The sequence below is a fragment of the Odontesthes bonariensis genome, chromosome 22 (assembly GCF_027942865.1).
Source record: "Odontesthes bonariensis isolate fOdoBon6 chromosome 22, fOdoBon6.hap1, whole genome shotgun sequence".
NCBI lineage: Eukaryota > Metazoa > Chordata > Actinopteri > Atheriniformes > Atherinopsidae > Odontesthes > Odontesthes bonariensis.
Window position 1 is genome coordinate 31,135,039 of NC_134527.1, and position 22,665 is coordinate 31,157,703.

The 22,665-nt window shown below is 40.1% G+C and overlaps 1 protein-coding gene across 2 annotated transcripts; it reads left to right on the top strand.

Annotated features, from left to right (window-relative positions):
• The first annotated feature begins 284 nt into the window (after positions 1-284).
• On the top strand, positions 285-19,713 carry LOC142372460 (SWI/SNF-related matrix-associated actin-dependent regulator of chromatin subfamily B member 1-like). 2 transcript variants are annotated; one of them, XM_075455363.1, is made up of 9 exons: positions 285-879; positions 2,032-2,143; positions 12,209-12,317; positions 13,342-13,479; positions 14,384-14,511; positions 14,597-14,763; positions 18,314-18,504; positions 18,640-18,771; positions 19,311-19,713. In XM_075455363.1, exons 1-9 carry the CDS (start codon positions 787-789, stop codon positions 19,348-19,350), a joined length of 1,110 nt encoding a protein of 369 aa, XP_075311478.1. In that variant the 5' UTR covers positions 285-786; the 3' UTR covers positions 19,351-19,713. The 2 variants fall into 2 exon arrangements, with proteins under 2 accessions (XP_075311478.1, XP_075311479.1); XM_075455364.1 differs by lacking the exon at positions 285-879 and adding an exon at positions 968-1,120.
• Positions 19,714-22,665: the final 2,952 nt, after the last annotated feature.

Here is a 22,665-nt window from a genome sequence, read left to right on the forward strand (position 1 = left end):
AAAAGGAATTGGAGTCCAGCCTATTATTTGTTTGTAGCAATAACTTTGCTGTACTAGATTTGTATTCCAAACATTTAATCCAAAGTTTTGTCTTCTCTTACATGATCAGAAAAATATATCACAGGTTTACCAATTTATGTGGGTATTACTAGCAGGCTGAGATTAGGAATTGAGTGCGATGGGCTCAATCTTTTTTTTTTTTTAAAGAGCTGAAGTTTTAAAATGGCTTTACAGACAGACTTGCTCATGAATCAATCCTGTGCAGTCATACCCTAAAATATTCAGTTATGTATTGTATGTCTGTCTTTAACATTATTTATGCATAAACATCTGATTGTTGCATTTATATTTTAATATACGTACGTACGTTAAATCACAGGATAACAATTTATTGAGAGTTCAGGGCAATAGAAAAACCCACCAACTTTTGACCAGTAGAGGCGGTAATGAGCTCTGTACGGTTTCCCACTGCTTCAAAGGAGCGGAGAGTTGTGTCCGATGTGACGTTCAGGATTTTTCGGAAAAATCCCTAATTAAATCGTATGCTTTGATTTATAGTACTTGGCCTACTGCAACTTTGGTTGGCACCTGTCATAAATTGTAATTTAATTTGATTCCTTTGTCATTCGTTTTATACTGACAGAGCAGTAATGCATGACGGTGGTATTTTGTTTCTTTAAGCCAGTATACTGTTTCACAGAAGGACATTCTTATTTCCCACTTAAACCGTATGCTACGAATGCAATTGCAGAAGATAAGGCTACTTAGCTAGATAACAAGCAGGCAATGATGCAGTTGGCTCTGAGTAAAACATTTGGCCAGAAGCCAGTTAAATTTCAACTGGAACAGGATGGGGATTTTTACATGGTGGGATCAGAGGTATGTCAACATATGGTCACTGACTGCCAGTGCTTGGCTCCCATCATGCTCGCTCCAGGCTTCCGTGCTTGTTAGTTAACGGTAGCATGCTAATGCGTCCTGCTACTAGCATTATAAACAAAGAAATACCAGAAAACATAGAACAAGGTTCAGGTTTACTAATAAACGATGACCCACCCAACAACGGGCAAATTAAACATTAACAATGTGGCTCCAAACCGATTGAAAGCCAACTTTGCAGGTCCTGCTATTTCATTGTAACTTCATTTTTTGACTCACTGTAGAGTGATGCTCCTTTTACTGTAGTTGGCTGTAAAACAGAAAGTGGGTTATGTGAAAACAAGTCTTTTTACTGTATTTGGAAAATACGTAAGCTGTTCACTTTGTGTCACCACTGTATTTGAACCAGTTTTGAACCTCCTATATTTGGAGGTTTTATATATATTTGAATTCAAGCATGATTCAATCTTAGATTCTCACACACAGACTATAGATTCAACAAAATGGCCAATTTGAACACAATCACTGACATTTGTTGAACAGTCAAATTTTCTTATTGTTTCTTTTGATGCAGATAAATAGTAGGTTTCTATGGTTTATGTATAACCTGAAATGGGGAAACAATTTATCAAAAAATGTTAAAGGGCAACTGTAAATCTAAATAAAGAGTTAAATTTAGGTGTTAAGAGACAAGCTTTCTCTCGCTCTGCACATTTCTTTTAACGCTTTAGGAGACAAAGAATTGCTTCTGTGGTCCTGGTTTGACTTGGGTTGTGCTTTTTGACCTTTTAAATGTCTTTACCGTGGGCCATGATAGTGGTTGAACCACACCAGAAGATTTTTAGGGAGGATGGTAAAATCACAGGAGCAGAATGGGTAACCTTTTGTATGAGTGAAATCCTGCTATAAAGCTTTGCAGTTTGTGTAGTTTTTAAAGGAGTAATAACTGAGAAGTTATTCAAACAACTACTTTTAAATGTGACTCAATTCACTGGTTTATAATAGTCTCATACATAAAAATATTTAAAACTCCAACTGTCAGTATTGTTGTTTTCACAGCTTCCCACTGCAGACGTTTTCTTGTTATTGTTGTAGGTTTTGTGCGGTTCTTTGTTTTTTTATGACTTGAAAGATGTGCCTTTTGCTGTCCAGGTTGGAAACTATCTACGGATGTTCAGGGGCTCACTCTATAAAAGATATCCATCTTTGTGGAGGAGGCTAGCCTCTGTTGAGGAGAGAAAGAAAATTGTGGCATCATCGCATGGTGAGTGTCTTTGGTTTTTACTTAGGGCATCAACATAAATGGAGTTTGGACTACTTCAAGTCTAGAAAGGTCCATGGCACACATATAAGGCTGAATATTTCTGTTTTTATTGTTATTAGTTATTCTAATTGTTTGATAGTTTCTTAAACTAGCGATCCATCTGATTACGAACTATTTCAAGGAAAATAATGGAAATAAATTAAGCTTTAAAACTACCATCAAATTTAGGTGTGATTGATGGCGTTGTTTCAGCTGATGATATTTGCACAACTCTTTTATGGACTGGACAGTTGCCAGGGCCTAAATGTAGATTTTGGGAAGAAATTTTACCTCCCAAAATGACCCTGGTAGGGAAGTACTTTCGGAGATATCCATTAGTGCTGGGCGGTATGACCAAAAATACATATCACGGTATTTTTTCACGGTATCACGGTATATCACGGTATTTTTTTTTCATGCATAATTAGGTGTTCACAGCATTTTCTACAGATTGAGAACAGAATTAAAAATTAAAATAAAAATTCTTCAAAATAATTCCTTTGTTAATAATTGGTCACACAGAACTTTATTGTATTAATATTCACATCTTCATTGTAAACAAATTAATAACATTAATTACACTGGTCGGACTGTTCAGCTCTGTTTCAGACTGATACCTCCGGTTCAGGCTGCTCCTCATCCTCAACACGCACGTCTCTTTTTCAATCGCGGAAAATATTTTTCAATACTCATCTGGATTGAAGCAGCAAACATTCAGTGTAAGAGTTTAAAAAACCTAATTTATTTAAAATCTGTTAACTTTAAGGTGTACCACAGGAATAGTTGTTACTGATGTAAATGCAACATTAAGAAGCAGCTGGGAAGAAGCAGCTCCAGCATTAGCTGAGGTGGTGAAGCAAGCTTGAGATGAATTTATTATTTATTATTTATTTATTACAGATCCCCATTAGTCCTCACCGCAGTGAAGGTTATTCTTCCTGGGGTCCAAATATTCACACTTCAAACTCCAAACATAATCCAATAAAATAAAATACAATCATTACAATTAAAACATAACTAAATGTAACAAAAAGGATCTGAGATATTATGCAATTCAACTCATAATTTGTTACAAAAACAAAACAACAAAAACATTCCATTCTACATATCAGAGTTTCAGAATACGCCAACTAGCTAAAAATTGATTTCCTTGCTAATTACGGCTTCTCTTAGTTTCTTCTTGAAGCTTACTTTATTGTTTATCATGATTAAATGTAATGGGAGCTTATTCCAGGATGTTATAGCTCTATACATTGTAGTCTTCTTTAGTACATTAGTTCTTGGTAAAGGCAGAGTAAAGTGAACACCAGAAGGATATATGGTAACATGTCTAGTATTGGTGGGTTCTAGATGTAGTAACAAATTGTTAGGTTTACCAACACGCCAGATGTTAAAAAAAAATGTCACCAGGCTACATGCCAGTCTTTGATCCAAGACAGTGCGGCATGCTTCCACTCCACACTACTCCTCCCAGAGCAACGGAGAGCGAGGCGTGCCGCCCTGTTCTGCCCAAGTTGGAGTTTATCCAAGTCTTGCCTTGCAGCACTGGATCATATTATTGGACAGTAATCGAGACTGGATAGAACTTACAATTGTAGGGCCAGTTTTACTGTTGATCCCGTCAACAGGCGAGCTCCCCTTCTTATCACTGAAATATTACTCCTTATTTTAGACACCGTTTTATTGATATGTGTGGACCAGGAAAGTGTTTAATCGATCATCACACCCAACAACTTGGCCTTTCTGACCTGTTCAATAGCGACACCCTGCAGAACAAGCCTTATTTCAGGATTTGATCTCAGCATGTATCTAGAACCCAACATGATGCACTTTGTTTTAACAACATTCTACTTAAACCTGTTTTCACTAACCCAGTTAGAGACCATTATCAACTCATTTTGCTTATTGATACACACTACATTCTCTGCAGAAACATACATTGTAGAGTCATCCGCATAGATCTCCATACATGCGCTTTTTAGTACACAAGGTAAATCATTTATATATATCGAATAGAGCAACGGGCCTAGGCAACTCCCTTGGGAGACACCACATTGAGAGGTTCCCATCTCTGAAAGGCTGCCATTAAACATTACACATTTCTGTCTGTCAACCACATAACTTCATTAGTTTTATGGCACCTGCTTTAAAATGATATGCTGAAAGTTTCTTGAGTAACAATTCATGGTCAATAATTTCAAATGCAGCGCTAAAGTCCAAAAGTACAGCACCAACCATTGACTTTCTATCAACGCACTTAAGCCAATTGTCTGTTAGTGTTGTGCTTGTGGAATAGCCCACCTTATATGCATGTTGACTCTCAGAGTTGATGCTGTTTTCTTCAAAGTAACACTGAGTTTGCTTATATATTATTTTCTCCATTAATTTGCTTAAAACTGGTAAGATACTCACAGGCCTGCTATTTGGACCTGTGAAAGGAATTTCGGAGCATGTTTTTTTTTGCTCTAATAATGTTAGTCTTAAAGAGCGTTTAGCCAAAAACTTGACACATCTCAGCACGGTGTGCAGAGGAAACTGGGCAACTTTAAAAATGCAATATTCTAGTAATTGTGAAGCAAACTAGAAATAACCCAAGGAAATTGCAAAACTTCTGTTTGTAAGCTATTTGCCTCACCCAAATAAATGAGTGCAGTTTCAAGTCTTTTAGGGTGTGTCTCTATGAACTTGGCACAGGGATTTTTGCCCTTTCTTCAAAACAAAACTCCAGCTCCTTCAAGTTGGATGGGTTCCACTTGTGTACAACAATCTTTAAGTCGTGCCTCAGATTCTTAATTGAATTGAGGTCTGGGCTTTGACTTGGCCATTCCAACACATTTAAATGTTTCCCCTTAAACCACTCGAGATTTGCTTAAGCTGTATGCTTGGGGTCATTTTCCTGTTAGAAGGTAAACCACCGTCCCAGTCTGAAAGACCGAAACAGGTTTTCCTTAAGACCATCCAATTCTGGCCAGTTTCCTAGTCTCTGCTGATGGAAAACATTAGCAGGTATGCTCTATGATGCTGCCACTACCATGTGCCACTGTGGGGATGGTGTTCTTGGGGTGATGGGAGATGTCTGACCACATGTCAGACATAAAGTTTTCCAAGATGGCTAAAAAGTTCAGTTTTAGTCTTCTCCTACCAGAGGACCTTGGGGTGGCTGTAGCTCAGGAGGAAGAGCAGTCGTCTGCCAATCGGAAGGTCCACAGTTTGATTCCTGGCTTCCTCTGACCACATGTCAACATGTTCTTGGGCAAGAGACTGAACCTTACATTGCTTCCGATGCATCCATCAGTGTGTGAATGTGTGTGATAGGAAAAAAAAAACATTGTGTAGCTTGTAACATTGTAGAACTGAGATCTTGCTGTATGAGTATGTGTGTGTGAATGTGGCTTGTAATATAAAAAGGGCTTTGAGTAGTCAACTAAACTAGAAAAGTGCCATATAAGTCTGTTCACCATTTTTATATGTTTGGGGAGTCTTTCACGTGCCTTTTGTCAAACTCTAACTGGTCTTATGTTATTTTTTCCGGAAGCAATGGCTTTTTTCTGGCCACTCTTCTGTAAAGTCCAGGGACCTCATCTACAAAGCACAAAATAGTGGCGTACGCACCTTTTCATGTCAACGATCAGATGTATAAAGACCGTGGAAACGTGCGGTGCCTCACGCCAACTTCAGGGCTGGCCTACGCACTTTTCTACAGCTGTTGATTCTTTGGCGACACCTAAGGTGATGTTGGGAAACTGTTATAATAAATAAATGTGAAAACAATTGGTCCTCAGACTGTGATGTGCACATATTGAGATGCATGAACAATGAATACTGATAAACAATTAACACACCCATGTGTCTGCAATTACACGAGTGGATATAAAAGCAGCGCAAAGTGGTGCAATGCATACCATTAAAAACAATGGCTGCTTTAGCAGTATTAGAAGACTGTGCAATTCGAAGAGAGCGTGTCTTCAGAGACAGAGAGGATTTGCTGGCACATGATGGTGACTCATTAGCCGTTTTGAGGGAAATCCTCCTGGAACTGTGCGCAGAGCTGCGGCCGGCGTTGGAGCACAACACAGCGAGGAGCCATGCGCTGCCTGTGCTCACAGGTGATGTGCACACTGGGGTTCCTATAGAAACCGGGGCATTCCAGAGGGAACTGGCCAACCGATTGGAACTGTGCCAGTCTACCCTGAGCCGAGCCATGCCAGCCGTGTGGGACAGAATTATCCGCATCTCAGCCACGTATATCAAATTCCCACAATGCAGTTTAACAGGCCAACATTAAAGCTCAATTTGAAGCGAGAGCCGGTTTTGTAATCGGAGCTATCGACTGCACACACATTGCTATAAAAGCGCAATCACATGATGAATTTGTATGTTAACAGGGAACATTTTCATTCATCATATGTATTTTCATACATATTTTCATCAGATCATATGTGATGCGTAAATGCAATTAACCAACATTGTGGCGAGGTGGCCTGGTTCAAAGCACGATTCATACATTCTGAGTAACAGCATTGTTGGGAACAGACTACAAGCTGGCACTGTGCGTGGCTTCTTGGGGAGTAACTTTATTGTGTAATTGTCCTAATATTATTTCCCATGACGTGCATTGAGTATGTGCGTCCCCAGTTTCTATCCCGCCTTCACAGCATCATTATTATATTATATATATTAGTCGGTGGTCAAAGTTAGTTTCTTGCTGTTTTTTGCTGGTTAAACTTCAGCTTAAGATCTTTCTAACAAACCCCTGATCGTCTTTATAGTTGCGCCAACTCTCTGTTCAAACAGTCGGTCAAGTTTTGGCCACACTGCAGCGGTGGGCAGCCAGTCACCGCTTCACATCCACCTTAATGTCGAACCACTTCTTCTTCACATCCACCTTAATGTGGGACCACTTCTTCTTCACCTCTGCTTGTGTGTGCTTCTCAGACCCCACAGCATTGACAGCCTCAGGCTCTCCCACCCACTCCTCTTACGTTTGCTGCTTATGCCGGAGGACAGCGTGCCAAAGAACACATTTTTGCGGGCCTCCACGTCAGAAAGTAGCACCTCCATCTTGCTTTCCGTGAAGTTCTTCTTTTTTCCCGTCTTATTCATTCTTTTTACTTTATTTTCTGATCGTGCAGAGAGGGGAATCACAGGTGCAGGGCTCATTTACATATGATCTGTATATTTAATAGCCTAGAAATCTAGACGCCCCTAGCGGCCGCAAATGGAATTTGCTCCGGGGCTAGTCTAGTCACTTGTGGTCGTTTTGCAACGTTCCAAATCAAAACTTGATCGAGCCAATCAAATCGTGAGGAGCGGGGTCGAAGGCCGGGCTACCTAGTGACGACAGAGGTGCGACGTTTCAATGTGTAGTTCCAGAGAGAGGTAAAAAAAGAAAAAAAAAGTTCCATTAGCTGCCTCTCTTTAGCTTTATAGGGAAACGAAGTAAACTTACATCTGAGAGCATCCCCAGTCAATTGCGAGCATGATGTACCGAAGACAGCGGGCCGATCTTCGTCTCAGAGCTGACAAAACTCTCCGGTAAGGCATTTGAACGGTCAAATTCCGTTAACGGGACGAGAGTAGTCAAAGCGGCAAACCGGAAGTGCGTTGCTCACTGTGGCTAGCTTTAGCAGCGCCGAATTTGTGGGAACAAAATTGTAAATAGCCGGTATTTTGTCAGATTTTCAACACCTTGGGGATCTAAACGACTACTTTCTCGCCTGAAAATGTTTCAAATGTTGCTAAAGTTTACAGAGTTTAGAGCTTAAGAGAAATCAGCTTTTCAGGCCATAGACTACAAACCACAATGTAAATTCCGTCGCGTTGACTACGTAAAACTTCTTCATCGCTCTGATTGGTTGTTGCGCCATCATATTGCGTGGCGTTGAACTTGACAGACAGCCGTTTATCCCGCCCACACTGCTATCCAGCGTCACTAGACCCATGTACAGCTTTTTGCTGTAGGGGTCTGGCTTGCTAGGCTATATTGAGAATGAGGAGTCACGTGACTCCGGTCGGCCGGTCGGCCATGTTGGCAGAAGAATCTATTGGTTGCCAGGGGCAACGCCATTAACTTAACGGATATCTTAACGGATATCTTCCCGCATTTGTCATTTCGGCAGGGCAGAGACGAATACAAAAGAAAGAAAGAAAGCAAAGCAATGCAGAGAGATAAGGCGAAAGAAAAGGGACCTTACAGGGACAAGCTTATTACAAGCGCAAAGCAGCGGTATTTGGAGAAACTGTCCAGCATCCAAAATATTGATCCTTACGAGCTCCCTGCAGCAGAATGGCACAGAGACCTGGACCAGTTACCTCTGTGCACATATATGGACATAGTCAATTATCTTGTCTTTGGTGTAAGTTACTACACTATGCAGGAGTTTAAAAGTCACAAATCTTTGGAATCGTACGAGACTTTCTGCTGTGGCTGGGTGCAGCACTTGGCCATCTACAAGCCTCCAGGTGGCTCTGGTGATGATAACAGCGTTGTACTGGCAAAGGTAAGGTTCTTGTCATGCGTTTTAGTGTGTTGTAATTACATTGCATTTAGACACTTCTTGACCAAAATGACAACGTAATTAACTGCGACTTTCGAAGAGGCAACAGTTTGCAAATTGAGCATTTTCGAAGAGGCAACAGTTCGCTAGTTAGCTAGGCAGCAACGGTAAAACAACGGTAAAACAACATAAGGTAACTTCGTAGCTTTAAGAGACCACAACATAAAGAGATTTTTAGATAACTTACCCGAGTGAAAATGCAGAGAACACACTCTCAACCACGGAGGGGCGCAATCGAAAGTAAGGTCCTTTCTTCTTATTGCAGCCAACCAGGCAACCCGGCGTCTCCTGGTCAGGTCAGAAACCTGCTCTCCCTGATGCTGCATCCATTTAGGAAACCTAAAATAACGAATTTCGTTGTTCCTATGTTTCCCAAACGTATTGTGTGAGGTACTGGAACAGTTCTTCACACAGCATTGATTTCCAGGCATGTTCTTGCAATTCCGTAATGTTAACACTAACTGATTTAAAAACACACGCGTACAATGTAAACTAACGGAGAGAACGGCGTTTTCTCGCTAGCATTCTGCCAACATGGCGGATAGGGGCGGGGCTCTGTACTATGACGACAACTCCTCATTCTCAATATTTAAGTAGGGGCGGGGACAGAGAGGAGTCGGGTGCTCCGACGTGCGCTCAATGTACAAAGGAAATGTGTTTGGATTGATGCGTGCGCACAGATTCATACATCTGACGTTGGAGGTCATTTGGGTTTGAGCGTACGCCATGTTTCAGTAGGAAATCCACGCAAGTCTTTGTACATGAGGCCCCAGCTCTGTAAGGTGTACATCTAATAGTGGTCCTAAGGGGCATACACCAGGTTTCTCTATGGAGCTTTAAACCTCCTTCAGAGTTACCCTTGGTCCCTTCTTGCCTGGTCTGTAAGTTTCGATGAAGGGAAGATCTGTTGTGATGCCATAGTCTCAGCATAATTTTGTGATTATGTATTTGATGGTACTCCGTGGTCTTTTAGAAATTAAAACACATTTTTTTTTGTCTTTCACTTCCCCAGTTTCGACTGGTGGCGTTAAATAAAAATTAATTAAGTTACAGGTTGTAACGCAAATGAAACTGGAAAAGGGTGAATACTGATGTAAGCCACTGTCTCTTCAGCAGATGAACAGTATCTAAAAACATCGGGCCTCATGTAACAACCGTTGGTACGCACAGATTTGTTCTTAAGTCATGCGTACGAGTGATTTAAGAGAATTTGCGCATTCACCAATCTTTTCGTATTTTACGTTTTCTTTCAGGTACGAACAGAATTTACGAGTGATCCAGACCTGTCGTAGGAGTTTCCTAAAATAGTCCGCTGTTATTCCAATCAAGTTTGCTTGACTAATTTTATATTTAATTACTTTGAAGAAAACATAAATAGATATATACATTAAACCCCATAATGATGCTGACATTATTCTGTTTAACTTAAATTATGCACTAATTGAAGGTTAATTTGACTCTGTATATAACAAGGTCAATGGGAAGCGTAACCAGCGGCTGACTTGCTACTTTTTTCGATGCCTTAGTGCGTCAGGCTCAGCTCAGACCGTGTAGATGTCCTGTGGAGACAGACGAATGGCTGACATCACGATTTAGATTGCCAAGGACTGTGCTGCTGCAGATATGCAGCGTGCTAAAGCCACAACTCCAGAGAGAAACACGCCGATCAAACCCAATTCCACACGTCCAGGTCCTCTCCACCCTTGGATTTTTGGCCACTGAAACCTTTCAGAGGGAGATTGGAGACAGATCGGGGGTGTCCCAGTCCTCTGTGAGTCGTGCGCTCCCCTTGGTCATCAAAGCTCTCATCAGTTTATCACCCATGGTACATCAGATTCCCATACACCGCTGTCCAACAAGTACAAATTAAGAGGGACTTTCTTGCCTTGGCTGGACTGCCAACCATAATCGGAGCAACAGACTGCACACATATACGCATCAAAGCACCACTGAGCTGAAGGCCAGGTGGGTGTGTCTCCATACAGCGGGGGGCAAACTGCTCTATAGCCCAGAGAAATGTGGCATGCTGTGTTTTGCATAATATTGCCATGAACGAGGGTCTCCCACTACCTGAACCAGCCCAGGCAGAGCAGAAGGTGTGGTGCCAGAAGACCCCCCTCATGGACCGTCCCATCAAAGTGCCATCATGATGAGGCAACAGCTGATTGCACGGCTTTAGTTGCAGTCATCGAGCGCATTTTTAAGCCATTTTCATATCAAACCATTTCTTCTTTATTTCGGTGACATTACGAACTACAGGTGACACAGAATTAACAGCACTCATAATAACTTCCCATTTCTTGGCTTTAGCAGGTCCTGTAATTCCACTGCTGACTCTGCTAAAAATGACAGATTTTCCTTTCTGGATCTCTGAAAGCAGAACTTCAGTCTCAGAGCCCCTAAAGTTGTTCTTTTTGCACCTTGATGCCATTCTCATGACTCAACACTTCCTGGTACAGGAGAGAGGAAGCACAGCCTTATATGGTATCATTTTGGGCGTGGAGTATGCAAATCTACTATCCTCGTGCACGTGCACTTAAATACGCACGGGTGGCATTCATCATTTACACAGGTCGTTTACACACTTTTTCCCAAGTTATAAGCGTTTGTTGAATCTGACGTGGCGTGTTCGTACGAGACCTTCGTACGAAAAAAGTGAGAAATTTAGAATAAAAATACGAAAATGTTGCATGAGGCCCAATGTCCTTAAGAAGTTGGAAAAACTTCCTGCTGAAAGGCAGTCGGCATCCAAAGAAGAGCTTTGGAATGTCCCTCAAGATGCCTGATGGACTATTCCTGAAGAATACTTGAATAAATGACAGAGAATGCTTTTTAAGAGGGTTCAGGCTGAGCTGAAGAATAATGGTGGTCATGCAGAATATTGAGTTTCCGACGCACTGGAATTTCACATACTCCGTTTGATCCAATATACCATATTTCCATTTATGTTGGCATGTTTTCTTGGCAATATACAAAGATATCAAAGATAGTTTTACACAGTAATGTATGCTCTTAAGTATTATGAGTATTATTTCTTGATCTTTCAGTTGTAAAAGTGTTAAAAAACTTAATTTTAAGTTCTCAAAAGTGTGAGTCCTGAGAGCTTTTTGGAGTTAAACTTTACTCCTAAACTTCCTCACTATCGTTGGAGTTTAAAAAAATGAACATAGTCAGTGTAACGTAGAGGTAGCAGTAGCAACCAATGCTGACCGCAAATAAATAAACTGCTTTTCATTTATGAACCCTTATCCCTCTCTCTCCCCAACTGGTTAGCAATTAGATAAATGTGATTGAGTTAAACCGAGCATCGCCATTGGTTACACTGCAAGGTGAGTAAAAAGTGTGAGAAAAGTTTTGTACTTGTAGAATTGACTTGTATCTTCTGACTTGTAAATATGTTTTTGTAACTTCTAAGTTTTTAGAAAAGCTTGATATGTGTCTTGTTTTCTTGCCCATTGCCTGTGTACAGCCACCAGTGTTACTCTGTTAAAGGCTTCAGAATGTGAAGAGATCTTTGAAGGTAATGATGAGAAATACAAGGCGGTGTCCATCAGCACAGAGCCCCCAGCTTACCTCAGGTAAAATTCTGTCTGCTTTTGACTGATCAAGTATTGGTGGGGTCTAGAATGTTGTTAAAACATGTATTACAAACAGCAAAATGTTGATGTGTGTGATCTGCTATTATTACATAGCAATAGGAATTTACTAAAGGGAGACAAAATCTGAAGAAATGATCCTGATGATGTTACTGAATTGAAATAAATAAAACTCTGTACCATTCTTTGTTGCAGCAAAGCTGGAGAAGCCTCTTATTGAACAAATTTTGTTGTTTGATAGCTGTTTTATCTGCATTATTTTTTGCAAAGTCAGCTCGAGGGGCTCCAGAGCAGTCCCCAGCGCACAGGCAGCTTTCTTCATGAGTTTGTTCAGTGTCTTTCAGTCACTGGCTGGGACACTGTAGACATCTGCTGGGACATCAGCCTGATTCAAAGAAACTGAACAAACTGATAAAGAAGGCTGGCTCTGATGGGAACTGTTCTGGAGCCCCTGGAGCTGATTGTGCAAAGTCGGTTGCTGTACAAGCGGATGAATATATCAAGCTCCATTGACCAGCTTCTACATGACATCACGTTGAAACAACGGAGTGTGATAAGTAGGCTTTTCCAGATCTGCTGGAACAAATCTGCCGGCAGCAATAACCATGTGAAATGACGGCTTAGCATCTTTGGGGGAATAAAACACAGCAACATTTGAATTTATCTCTTGGATCAAAAAGGTTTTTTTCAACTTTTCAATTAATTAAATTAATTTTATCATAGTAATTTGCAGGTGAGTGTCTACATTTAGTCCAATATATTTACTAAAAGCTCTTGGTGTATTTTAGGTGGACTTTAGGAAATGTAGTTTATATATTTATTTTAAAATTTTTATTTTTAGACCCCGCCCCCTCCAAACAAAAAGTCATTTGTTTCAACTATATTGATTCTCTTTGTGCCTGTCTGCCTCATGAGAATCAGCTTTCTGGAAGTAACACATTTATGTGTTAGCATACTCCTGTAACCAGCCTCTTAGCATCGTTGTCCTTTTGTTCTTTCTACTCAGGGAGCAAAAAGCAAAGAAGAGCAGTCAGTGGGTTCCTGCTTTGCCGAGCAGCTCTCACCATCTTGACGCCGTGCCTTCCTCCACCACCATTAACCGAAACCGAATGGGTCGGGACAAGAAGAGGACTTTCCCCCTGTGGTGGGAAAGCTGTTTGTTTCCTCACTTTAACCTCCAGTTATTTGCATATTTTACTTTTGGATTTTGTTATTTTCTTATTGAAAAACATAATTATTAGAATTAATTATTATTATTATTTACACATTTTCAGAAACGGCTGCTCTGCAAAATATGGGCGAGATATAGAGCTGTTGATAACCCTGCTTGTGCACCTATTGTACATATCCACTCATTTATCACCATTAATGTAAAAAAAAAAATGTCATATTGGTTTGTGGTGCTGTATTGGACTGCATTATATTTTGTCAACCGTATAACCATAGAAGTATCCACACTATTAAATTAAATCCAGTGCATCACTTTAAATAATAAATTACAAATAATAAATGATAAATGATAGACAGACAAGTGGAGCTATCCCATTTTTAACCACATTCATTGTTATTATTATTAACTTTTTAATTCAAAGTGTGAGAAGTAGCTGCAAAAAAGTAGAATTTTGGTGGAATTTTTGTATTGGATGGCATTATATCCCACAGATGCTCACAATAGGGGTTGGTGAGTGAATACTGAAAAATGTGAAACTCTCCTTTTAAGCAGCATAGATGTTGACAAAGGATGTTAATAACTGTATTTTGTTAGGTTAGAATTAAATGATAATGGGGTGGTCGGTGGCGTAGTGGGTTAAGCAGACGTCCCATGTACAGAGGCTACAGTCCTCAGCAGCTGGCCCTGGTTCCAGTCCCGCATCGGACGGCCCTTTGCTGCATGTCTTTCTCCCTCTCTCTGCTCCCTGCTTCCTGTCTCTCTCTTGTCCTGTCCATTAAAGGTATAAAAGCCCCCCCCCCAAAAAAAAAGAATTAAATGATAATGTATATGGCTAAACAAAACTAATCCAACTGAAAGTTGTGTATCTGTCACTCAGCTTTGATGATCATGACCCTGCCGTCATCCATGAAAATGCAGCGCAGATAGAAGTGCTGGTTCCCATTCGCCTGGACATGGAGATAGACGGACAGAAACTGCGAGATACTTTCACATGGAACATGAATGGTAAATATAAGCCTTCTAGTTTTCCAGCATCCGAAACATCAAGTTGTGTCTCTTTATTTTGTTTTTGCCTTTGTTTTTGCCTCAGAGAAACTGATGACCCCAGAGATGTTTGCAGAGATACTGTGTGATGACTTGGACCTTAACCCTCTGGCTTTTGTCCCGGCTATTGCCTCAGCCATCCGTCAGCAGATTGAGTCTTACCCCACTGACAGCATACTTGATGGGCAGGCAGATCAAAGAGTCATCATCAAGGTAGGTCTTGAATCAAAGTAGTAACTGTTTTAAGGATAAGAATTCCTTTATTCGTCCCACAGTGGGGACATTTTCCCGTTACAGCAGCAAAAGAATAAAGATAAAAACAAAATAGTAAAAAAAATAAAATAGCAATACAAACACTATAAACAATACAGAACATATATATATATACACATACGTGTATAAACAGTGTTTTAATTTACACCACATTGCACATTGGAAATATTTCTGGTCGATATATTATTGTGCATGGATGTAGTTATTGCACATAGTTAAACTGTTTCAGTCTTAGTGAGTGTGTGGTCTACTGGGAACACTGCTGGTCTTGTGATGCATATGCACATATGTGTGTATATGTATGTGTGTGTGTGTATATATATATATATATATATATATATATATATATATACAAATAAAAATAATATTTTTAGCCACTTCAACTTTAAATGTGCTCAGACTACACGTAACACATTGATGATGCTTCATATAAAAGACTTTGGGTTTTTGCTGGAGGGTGTGATGGAGCAAATATCAATATTAAAAGGTGACCATAAATATGAGCCATTATAGATTGCTCATATCTCATCCAAGCAGCACTAAATTTACAGGGCCTAGTCTCTTTCGAACCCTGATCAGATCCATAGATATACCTTAACCGATAGCCCCGCCCACTGGGAACAGGACGTGATAGTTATTAGATCATGGCGTACAACTTCTCAATGATTTACCGCTCACACTTAAAAGTGTGTTAGAAAAGAATTGAGCCTTTCATGATGGTACTTTATTAAAATTGAGAATTTTGGCAAAACTCATCCATGGTGAATTTTTAGGTTTCGCCATGAAACTGGAAGTGGATATTCTTCACACATACAAAGCCCAGTCTGAACCAGCTATCACTTGTTGGGTGACAGACAGCTCCTGATCATGTAATGATCAGTTTTTCACTGATAAACAGGAAGTGGTTGTTACCAACACATACCAAGTCTAATCTTTACCAAACTTCCCTTTTGGATGACGGTCAGCCCCTGAGTACTGTACACGTTAAAATTGTTTCATCCCAATGACCTGAATTCTTTGTGAAACAGGAAGTGGTTCTTCCTCATACATGCCAAGTCCAACTTGTACCAAACCTCACTTGTTGGATGACAGTGAGCTCTTGAACAGATGTACAAGCCAATACTGTCATTACCATTGTTCTACTGACTCATAGAAGTAAATCACTTTGCATAAAGAAGTACATATAGCTGGCTCAAAAAACATGTAATCAGCACGAAATTTCAAATGGATGGTAATTTGGTATGAATGGGCCACCAGGATAGAGACCTTACTTACTTTAAAAAGAGCATATTTCAAGAAATTCAATAGAGGAGAAAGGGCACCAAATAGTTATGACAAAACCTCAGAGTCCTTCTAAATGAGCGAAGGTTTTCACAGCCCAAATAAAGTAGCACAAGTTTTCAAATATCTTTGTTTTTTTCAAGTGAGTGACGGGGGTTAAGGCTCAGTGTTTCATCACCAAAGCCCCGCCATGCCCAAACAGGATTACACATGGTTTGAACTATTTTAGAAACTATAAAGCCACTCAAAAACATACATTTCAAACTTTACTGAGTAGTTCCTTCTTTTTTTCAATATGCCTAAGTCTTTATATTGTAATACATGTTGCTTACTTTCTTACTTACATCTTTTTGTCTACGGTGGTTCCAGTGGTGATTCAGGGCTGGTGCTTGAACTGGTTCTACGTTATCTCTAGCTAAGAACTGGTTTTGTTTCCCACAGCTAGAGAGCCACCACAGTGCCATGTCATTACATTACTTTAAACGTCTCTCCTCATGCATGTTTGACCCTCCCACAGTGCTTGGAGACAGTTTATCTTCACAAAATGGCAATAAATTACTGGCTCGTCTTGTTTTCTGAGCAAACTGGTGTCCTGATATCACCAATTCAATTCAGTTTATTTATAAAGCGCCAAATCACAACAAATGTCATCTCAAGGCACTTCAATGATACACTCCAATTCAAGCCAATTGGAGTCCAATTCATTGTAATCATAATCCAATCCAAACAAATCCAATTTTAAATTAGTCCTATTCATACATATAGAGCCAATTCAAAATTTACTGACAACTGGTTCCACAGAGAGGGGCCTGATAACTGAAGGATCTGCCTCCCAAACTGGCAGCTGGTTCCACAGAGAGGGGCCTGATAACTGAAGGCTCTGCCTCCCAAACTGGCAGCTGGTTCCACAGAGAGGGGCCTGATAACTGAAGGATCTGCCTCCCATTCTACTTTTAGAAACTCTGGGAACCTCAAGTAAACCTGCAGTTTGGGAATGAAGTGCTCTGTTAGGAAAATATCTTACAATGAGATCTTTAAGATATGATGGAGCTCGGTCATTAAGAGCTTTATATGTGAGGAGAAGAATCTTAAATTCTATTCTGAATTTAACAGGAAGCCAATGAAGAGAAGCTAAAACTGGAGAAATATGATCTCTGCTGTTAGTTCTCATCAGAACTCTGGCTGCAGCATTTTGGATCAGCTGGAGGCTTTTCAGAGAATATGTGGGACAGCCCAATAATAAAGAATTACAGTAGTCCAATCCTGAAGTAACAGATGCATGGAGCAGTTTTTCTGCATCACAAGACTATTAGAAGCTTAAAACGCTGTTTTAAACATTTGCTGTTTCTGAACACTGTAATGTTATTCATGAACAGCGTTACAAATGGGATTTATGCACTCTGTTACAAGCAGGTTCTGTGAACTCCAGTTGACTTTATTATAGCACCCAACAATGTTAATAAATGTTGCTACACTGTTTACAATTTAAAAATTCAGCTGCAAATGGTGATTGTTAATGCTACTCAATGCAGCACATTTTGGAAGCGTTGACACAATTGACTGGAGACGTAAGACATTAAACAGCGGAAAAATAAGATAAACACTGAGCTCATGTGCTTACACTACCTATTCAACTTCATTTCCATGTTGCTGCTCATGTTCTTTTTCCTTTTTTTTCTAATGTTCCCTCTTGCTTATCTTTCTTGGTTGGGCTCCATAACTCCGCCTCCAGCTACTGGCGGAGGCGGTTTATTGCGCTGGCACAGCAAACACTTAGTGCTGCTTTGTCTTTTGGGGTTTTTGGTGCTGGAGACAGAACTTCAGTGGTCGAAATGTGAAAAAAAGTTTGGCTCTGAACCAGCACTGGAACCCCTTCGGTGAAAAGACCCCCAGAGGGTTCAGGTGATGCTAAACAATAAAGGTGGTCATACAAAATATTGATGTTCAAATTTGAACTTTAACTTGTACAAACTCTGTTTTTGGTTTTATTTACTGTTTTATTGTTTATGTTCCGCCATGATTCAATAAATGTCTGCAGCTATTTCCTGTTTTCCTGGCAATATGTAAAGATGTGAGGGATGGCCCTGGACTTATTATAATATATAATATCTGCACAGTATTATAGACCCCTACAGGCAATAACATAAAACTTAGAATGAGGTGGCAAAAATACATTGGTGCTTATTTGATGATTTTATTTCAATTTTAGCTGAACATTCACGTGGGGAACATCTCTCTGGTGGACCAGTTTGAGTGGGACATGTCGGAGCGGGAGAACTCTCCAGAGTCATTTGCCCTGAAGCTTTGCTCTGAGCTGGGTCTGGGCGGAGAGTTCGTCACCACTGTTGCTTACAGCATTCGTGGACAGCTCAGCTGGCACCAGAGAACATACGCTTTCAGGTAACTTCTCCACTTACGGCATAGAAACATAGAAATGATGTAAACTGTATCAATAAAGTCTAAAACAGGTCAAAGTTGTCTTTAAACATTGTAATTTATGCTGATTAACTATCACAATGCTTTTCATTTGTCCAGTGAGAACCCATTGCCCACAGTTGAGATTGCCATCCGCAACACAGGCGATGCAGACCAGTGGTGCCCCCTGCTGGAGACTCTCACAGATGCTGAAATGGAAAAGAAGATCCGAGACCAGGACAGGAACACAAGGTGAGATAGTTGCATACAGACAGATGGGCTTACAATTAGATAAAGGTACTTATCCATTCCACTGACACTGGTATGGGACACTGGTAATGCTGTATTAACACAAAGAAATGAATATTATTGAAAATTAAAGCGGATAAGCAGACAAAATGGATGGCTGGATGAAAATGAAAGCAGAAATATCAGTCTACACATCACAGCCTACACATTAATTATAAACAGTGTTGTAACAAGCAAATTGCTGATATGCATCTCTCAACTTTGTCAGAACATTGGAAATTTGAGTAGCTACAATATGAATGACTCAGTGAGTCAAAGTTTTCTGCTTTTTAACGTCAAATCACAGTACAAACTGCCAGCGAAGGTCAGGCTTTAATGGCTCTGTATGTGATGGGGGTATGGCAACACAAATGTGACTCAACTACCAACAGTCAGCTGATAAATAGTGATGTCAGTATTCTTTTTGGCAGTATACATGCAAATTGAACAAAATTATTGAATTAACATGAATTTTAACCTTTTTTGGGTGTGTGTTTGTGCAGGCGTATGAGACGACTGGCCAATACTGCCCCCTCCTGGTAGAAAGAGACAAGAAGCTGCTTCAGGCAACAAGTCCCCTGAAGACTCTTTTTACTTTGAAATAGTCAAGGAAATACTCTTAGTCACAGCTACCAAAGGACACCCTGAAATCATACACAAATAACCTGGACAAGCATGAACACAGTCTCCATGGATACCTGACAGACTCGACACAGTACGCACATTCGGACATCACTCTGCACTATCTGCCCTCAGCATGTCATTCAGAGGCTTCAGACTGTGAGCATTTATTCACGTATCCTGGCCAATTTTGAGAAAGTACAACAACATTTTCAAACTAACTGCATTAGTGCTACTTGGAAGTACCCACCTCCACCCACTGTGTTTTTTTTTCATTTTTAAAAATACCACTATCTACACAAACAGCAGGATGGAATGATTCAAAAGTGTGTGTCTGTGCCATGAGGCTCTCGTTATCACAGTAATGAGAATAACATTCCACAAGCTGGCCTCTGGTCACCCCACTGGGTCCTTAGGTCTACCCATTGAGTTTTCATAATAAAAGATCTTCAAGACCCTCATGTGACATGGCAGTCCAAAATTCCTGATGCGGTAGGACAAGGAACATCGTTTTCTCCTCCCGACAAAAAATGGTCATGCAGCATTTATGGTAAATTTCTGGTAAAGGGAGTTGACACCATGTTTTTCATGCAGTGCTTTTCAGACAGCCCAACAGGTTTACTGATCCAATTACAAATTTTAACACAAAGCACAACAATAGTATTACAGGGACAGGCGCACTGATGAAACTGCAGCATTTTTAAAGAAGGAGTGTAGCGTACCAACCCATCTTCATTCAGCACTGAATGAAAGCAGAATTCAGTACATCTGACTGCTGTCTGAAGGGAGATTGCCTTTCTCTACCACATTTAGGCCTAGCTGTTGACAGAGGCTGATTTTGACTTAATCTAGGTCCATCAGTATTTAAGGCAATGCATTCATATTATTTTGACTGCATAACTGAAAAATGTTTTGTAATGAAACATTACAAGAAATACCATGAAGCTGTTTTTGTTATTTTACAGAGAAGGTGAACTCAATGTTATGGGATGCAAAGATCATACATTTGTCTATGATTATCTATCTTTATAAATAAAGCACTGTTTACTTTGCATTACTGGTGGTGATGGTGTGCAGATTTTTTTAAAACATTTTTATTAATGTTCTGCTTCATTCAAAAGTTTTTTTCATTTTTTTTAGTTAAGTTTAAAAGACCAGTTTGGTATTTTTTTATTTTTTGTTCATTGCCAAATTTTTTTTCAGATGAATAGTAAGAATAGAAAAAAAATGTTGCATCACTGTTGATAAATGGTGCATGAAAAGTTTCTACTCAAGTTTTCAGTTAGGAGCATGAGTGCTACTACAGTAGTGTAGCAAGCGAGTCTGGAGTGTACATGCATCTAATTAGTTGCCTTTTGTCCTTGAAAGAGCTTCACACTACACTTGCTAAGTGAAAACAATAGTCAGTGACTTTAATCTCTCTTTATGAATGATAAAAAAAATGACACACCCCCATACAGTCAGAGATGCAGGCTTTTAACCTCAGTGCTGATAACAAGCCAGATGGTCCCATTGCTTTTTAGTCCAGAGAACACAGTTTCAATGGTTTCAAAAAGGAAATATAAAATTGTAATTAATCTGACCACAGAACAGTTTTCCACTTTGCCCCACTCCATTTTAAATAAACTTTGGCCCAGAGAAATCTAATATTTCTGGATCTCATTCAAATATAAACAATATACAAACTGTTCACAGACAATGATTTCTGAAAATGCTCCTATGACCATGCAGTGACTTCTATTACAGAATCATGGAGTTTCTTAATGCAGTGCCACCTGAGGACACCTGAGGAGGATATTATGTACTGTAGATGACGTAATATTTAAAGGTGACATATTATGCCCTTTTATGTGCTTACTCAACAACTTGACACAATTTTCGGAGGTTTTATTGAGATATGAGATAGGCATTGGTCGGTTTAAGCACAGTGGCTTTTCTCCCAGCCCTGTTTTAACACTTCTTTATTAACGGTTTGTTTTGACGAGTGGAGACTTGGGAATTGCACACCCGGAATGAGCTCGAGTCAAGAAGCTACCAGAGAGTCTGCAACAGGATGCTGATGAAGGGTTACTGTCTGTATATTTTTATGATGGATAAGGACGCACTGTCATACCAACTGTGGCCAGTTATAGTGTGGTATAGTTATAGGTTATCAAAACCTGGGCATCCATTGTGTTAGTTATTGCAGTAAACGTAAAATAAGCTGTTCCTCCAGTCATACCAAAAACACTCCAGCTCTATATATAGATATAGTTACTTCATTGATCCAAGAGGGAAAGAGTTTAGCAGTGTAGCTGTAAGTTGGCAGCAGATGTTAGTGAACAGTGCTACCTGATTAACTGAACAATGCTTTCTGTCAACCGGATTGAATGAGCCCGGAGATGTACACAGCGTAGTAATGCATGTGTAGCGAACTAAAGTGTGGAGTTTAATACAAACTTAAACCTTTGGAAGGCGCCAACATTCCTGTGGGGGGATGTTTCTGTGTAGGGACCAGATGGGTATTTCTACACCAAGGAAGAGACTGAGATCGTCTAATTTACAACAATCTTTGCCCTGTGAAAGTATTTTGGGGAGGTTTCTCTTTTCACAGACCTGCCCCATAAACTTATGGGGATGTATTAACAACTTATTGCCAACTAAGCTGAACAAATTGTTAGCTCGAGTCTTTCATTGGAAGCTCAAGAACAAGCCGGAGGAATCTCAAGTAAAATAAAGTGTTTATTGGTAGTCACACGTCAAGCATATCAGCGCTGGGCTCAGTGGAACAGAGCTCCCGCAGGAAATCCATCAGACTGCGCCCCGATTTCCGGGTATCATTTGCATTTATAGCCTCATAGGTTGGACTCACACTCGACCGAGTATGATTGGACATGAGTAGGTTCAACATGCTTCGTCATATTCTCTGGATCAGCCAAACAATGTGTGTGTGTGAATCTTCCCTTGCTTTCCCAGGCTAATTGTTTTGTCTCCCCATTTCTGGATCACTTTAGGTCATCGTGGAAAAGTACAGAGACTATTTCATTCATGATGTCTAAGAACAAAGCCAATTTTAACAAAACAAAGGACCCTCTTAGGAGAACATTGGAGAATAACCGGACTAAACCACTCCCTACCTTATCTGGACAAAAGTAAACCAAAGGCGACATCTGCTCTGACCCAGCCAGACGAGAGACGGACATCTCATGGAACCCTGAAAATGACTTTACTCAGATTCACTTTCAGTCGAAACCCTCA